At 37.2% G+C, this 3,972-nt stretch overlaps 1 protein-coding gene and 1 long non-coding RNA gene across 4 annotated transcripts in view; one reads left to right on the forward strand and one right to left on the reverse strand.

Moving 5' to 3' along the window:
• LOC108377421 (uncharacterized) overlaps positions 1 to 296 on the reverse strand; it is a 3,605-nt gene extending 3,309 nt beyond the window's left edge. For all 3 annotated transcript variants that reach the window (XR_001849326.1, XR_001849324.1, XR_001849325.1), the window contains exons 1-2: positions 253 to 296; positions 84 to 192 (exon numbers count right to left, since the gene is read on the reverse strand). This is a non-coding gene — a long non-coding RNA (uncharacterized LOC108377421). The remainder of the gene's footprint in view (positions 1 to 83; positions 193 to 252) is intronic.
• A 1,801-nt stretch (positions 297 to 2,097) lies between these two features.
• On the forward strand, positions 2,098 to 3,621 carry LOC108377419 (uncharacterized). The gene is made up of 2 exons (XM_017633688.1): positions 2,098 to 3,441; positions 3,575 to 3,621. The coding sequence occupies exons 1-2, from the start codon at positions 2,098 to 2,100 to the stop codon at positions 3,596 to 3,598; spliced, it is 1,368 nt and encodes a 455-aa protein (XP_017489177.1). The 3' UTR covers positions 3,599 to 3,621.
• The last annotated feature ends 351 nt before the right edge of the window (positions 3,622 to 3,972 follow it).

Genomic DNA, 3,972 nt, shown 5'->3' on the forward strand with positions numbered 1-3,972 from the left:
AGATTTGGAGCCCAACTGCATTTGTTCCAACAATTTAATTAAATACTTTTTAATGCATAGATATGCTGCAACCAGGCAGTTACTTTCCCAAATTCCATCCTGCTTATCGGCATAATTTTCCAAATATGCCTGCTACTTCATTACTAATTACTCCATTTTCCAACTGCGCCTTCTTTGTTGGCTCAACATATCCTAAAAAGAGATAAATTTACATAAAACAATAGAAATCGCAAAAATTAGCAAATAATATACTCGCTTTGTTTTGCTCTGTTGTCAAAGTTCTGAGAAATTTGAATTCACCACGATGCGATACAGAAAGAACAAGGACCAGGGATGCAATTTTAAGTAAATCTATTATTCAGTGTCAAGGCGCAGAGCGTTCGGGGCAGTAATATTATTTTTTATTAAATATAACATTAAACGGTGTTTCTAATACATTTTTTGATACTACTAACCAGAGTACATACATTATATGGTATTTCTGTCAAAAATTAATGTACTATATAAACTTTTTTTCAAGTATTTCTTAAGTTTCTTTCATGAGCGCTGAAAAGCAACCATGCGTGTAAGAAATTGTGTGCTACCTAAAATTTCACCTCTGGAAACTTTATCCCCATAAAGCCCTGTATGAAGCTCTCAAGAAAACGGTCAAGAAAAAATTGCCATTATTTCGTGTGTGTGTCCAAGGAATTTTGACATTTTTGATACCTCACAGCTGTTGCCTCACTCTTTCCTCAAGAAATAATGGAACGGGCATATATTTCTGTTGCAAACCTGGGTTGCCTTGTGCTCTTTTTTCACACAAAACTTTAGAAAACCGTAGTAGAAAGCGTAGTAAATTTCTTAAGAACTGCGTACTGCCGTAAGGAAATTTGACTCAAGAAAATTTCTTAGCCATTTCTTGTACGTCATTTTATATGGAGTTTTTGCTTTTCTTGAGAGCTGCATTGTGGCCTTAAAGGACTTCACCACAGTTTTTTTACTGGATATACTGAGCACTACACAACTCAGTATATCCAGTAAACAAACTTACTGGCCGTCTCGATAGGATAAAATTTATTTTTGTCCAGCTGTCATTTTGGTCGCTAGATATAAATTATATCAATGGCAATATTTGTGTGGGCTTTTTATATCTTGATATAAGCATCTGTTAGATAGCTTCTAAAACGTATTTTTGCCGGATTTAATCACTTAAAAAGCTTAGAAAACAGGCTATTTTACATCCAGTTACATAATAACAAATATTTTAACAGAAAACAGTTCAATATTTGCTTTTATATTAAAATATCAATAATGTTGCCGCCACGAAGTTTTCATGCAAATGAACATGTAGCTGTCAAACTACCATATTGCCGGCAATAGATGGCAAGATATAAGCTCTGATATATATTGCTCTTGAAGAGCAATGAGCGGTCTCAAGATATAAACTTTATCTTGTGGAGTCGGGCAGTTAGCTGTTTTTTTCCACCAAATTTGGTCCCCATAAAGCACTAGTGTTGCCAGCAACGCTTTTTCGGCAGTTAGGGTGATGTGCAGCTATTTATTCAGTGGCAAGGCGAAGAGCGTTCGGGGCAGTAATATTATTTTGTGGCTGCGTTTCTTTATACATTCCGGATAATCCCATTTCACAGCCGGAATAAACAGAATGCGTTTGAAATATACGTTAACATATCATCAGGAACGTTCTAAAGAATAAGTAAACAAAAAAGTTTATTCCAAACATTCAGAATGAATAAAGAAATGCAGCCTGTATTAAATATAACATTAAACGGTGGTTCTAATACATTTTTTGATATTACTAACCAGAGTACATACATTATATGGTATTTCTGTCAAAAATTAATGTACTATATGTCATGTACATACCTCTCTTATAATCACGCACACACTCGCATATTAATATCTCATACACATGTACATATACATACTTCTATTTACAACATTGTAAGGCATGTATTAGCTTACATACATTTGGATTACTTCAATAAAAGTCAGTATTGGATTTATAATCAACCAGTGCGGTTTGTCTTGACACTACATGGTGTCAGATTAGATGCCCAACGCGTCGGAGCAGGAAAATATACACCTTCAGACGGAATGAACGCGGCGTACGTAAAACCACCTAAACCGCTGGCAGTGGATACTGACAACGCAGCACAGGCATGGAGTCAGTGGCATCAGCAGTACACATGGTTTTCAGTGGCTGCAGAACTGGAGAAAAAACCAGCGGAGATTCAAGTGGCCACGTTTATGACGGCAATAGGGCCGGAGGCACTTAATATTTATAATTCGTTTTCACTAAGCGATGTGGAAAAAAAGAGTGTCTCAACAATTATAAAAAAGTTTGATGAATATTTTGCACCTAAAGTAAACGTTACTTTTGAGAGATACTCATTTAACATCATGACACAGAAATCTGGGGAACCGTTCGACGAGTTTCTAACGAGAATAAAGAACCAAAGCAGAAAATGTGAATTTGGTGAGCTAACGGACGCTTTACTGCGAGACAAAATTGTTTGCGGCGTTCAAAGTGACGCCGTTCGAGAGAAGCTGCTATCTGTCGAAGAGATAACCTTGGAAAAGGCAATTAAGACTTGTCGAGCTAGCGAAGCAGCAACGCAACAACTAAAAGAGCTTCACAAAGAAGACACGGAGGTTAATGTTCTAAAAAAAGTAAAACAGAGAAATGCACAGTATGCGCACTCGTCCTACTCAACTCCAAAAGCAAAACTAAAGCAAAAAGAGCGCGAGTGTAGGTTTTGTGGGTATCTGCATGAGGAAAACCGTTGTCCGGCCTACAACAAAAGTTGCAATCAATGTCACCGCAGAGGGCACTTCGCAAAAATGTGTTTAAGCAGAAAACAACGAGTATTTGAGCTTACTAAAGAAGCGACGCCAGAACGAGTAGAAAGCGAAGAAAATATAAGTGAAGACGAATTGTTCGTCAACACAGTTAATACAAACTTCGACACTAGCCGCAGCTGGTGTGAGCAAATTATTGTTGAAAATAGAACAATTAAGGTGAAGCTCGATTCTGGAGCTCAGTGTAACGTCTTACTGAAGTCGATTTGCAATAAAATGAAAATTAAAATTTTACCGGCTACAACGAAAAAATTGGTAGCTTTTAACAACAGCAAAGTGAGTGTATGTGGCGAAATTAACGCGAAGTGCCAAGTCCGCGACAAAAATTTAACAATTAACTTCAAAATTGTTGACGGTGCAGTTTCGCCTTTACTAGGAAAAGAGGATTGTGAACGAAGCGGCCTAATTTTGCGAGTAACCGAACTAAAGTCGGACGATGAAATCTTCAGTGGGCTTGGATGCGTGAGGAACTATGAGTATGATATAGATTTGATTCCAAATCCCCGCTTCGAGACATATGCTGCAAGGAAAGTGCCTCATAGTATACGGGACGAAGTAAAGAAGGAAATTGATAAAATGGTAAGCATGAACGTTTTAGAAAAAAAACTAATGAAGTCACGCCAGCGGCTTCCCCCATGGTAGTTATAAGACAGAAAAACAAAATACGAATTTGCATTGATCCTTCAGATATAAACAAGAATCTCATTCGAAGATACTACCCACTAAAGACAGTTGAGGAGATAGTAGCGAGAGTTAAAGGCTCGAAGTGGTTTACTCTTTTGGATTGTAAACGCGGATTTTGGCAAATGAAAGTGTCTCCTCGAACATCCAAAATTTTAACAATGGCTACACCTTGGGGTAGATATTCTTATAAAAGATTGCCGTTTGGATTGGCATCGGCACCAGAGGTATACCAAAAAATTATGTCTGACCTTCTAGAAGGAGTTGAAAATGTTGAAGTATCCATGGACGACGTTCTAATATTTGCGAAAACTAAAGAAAAATTACACGAAATTACACAAACAGTAATGCAAAAGCTAAAGAGTTGTGGTCTTAAGCTCAACAAAGAAAAGTGTGTTTTTGCTACTAATCGAATTAAGTTCTTAGGTC

Source organism: Rhagoletis zephyria, unplaced genomic scaffold (assembly GCF_001687245.7).
Source record: "Rhagoletis zephyria isolate East Lansing unplaced genomic scaffold, Rhagoletis_zephyria_1.1 Rzeph_scaffold_12060, whole genome shotgun sequence".
In the NCBI taxonomy this organism is placed as follows: Eukaryota; Metazoa; Arthropoda; class Insecta; order Diptera; family Tephritidae; genus Rhagoletis; species Rhagoletis zephyria.

Excerpts from the sequence above, each read along its gene's own strand:
- LOC108377419 (XM_017633688.1), top strand. The coding sequence starts at position 2,098 with ATGAACGCGGCGTACGTAAAACCACCTAAACCGCTGGCAGTGGATACT. Across the intron at positions 3,442-3,574 it reads AGAAGGAAATTGATAAAATG|ATACTACCCACTAAAGACAG; the intron begins GTAAGCATGAAC and ends TCTCATTCGAAG.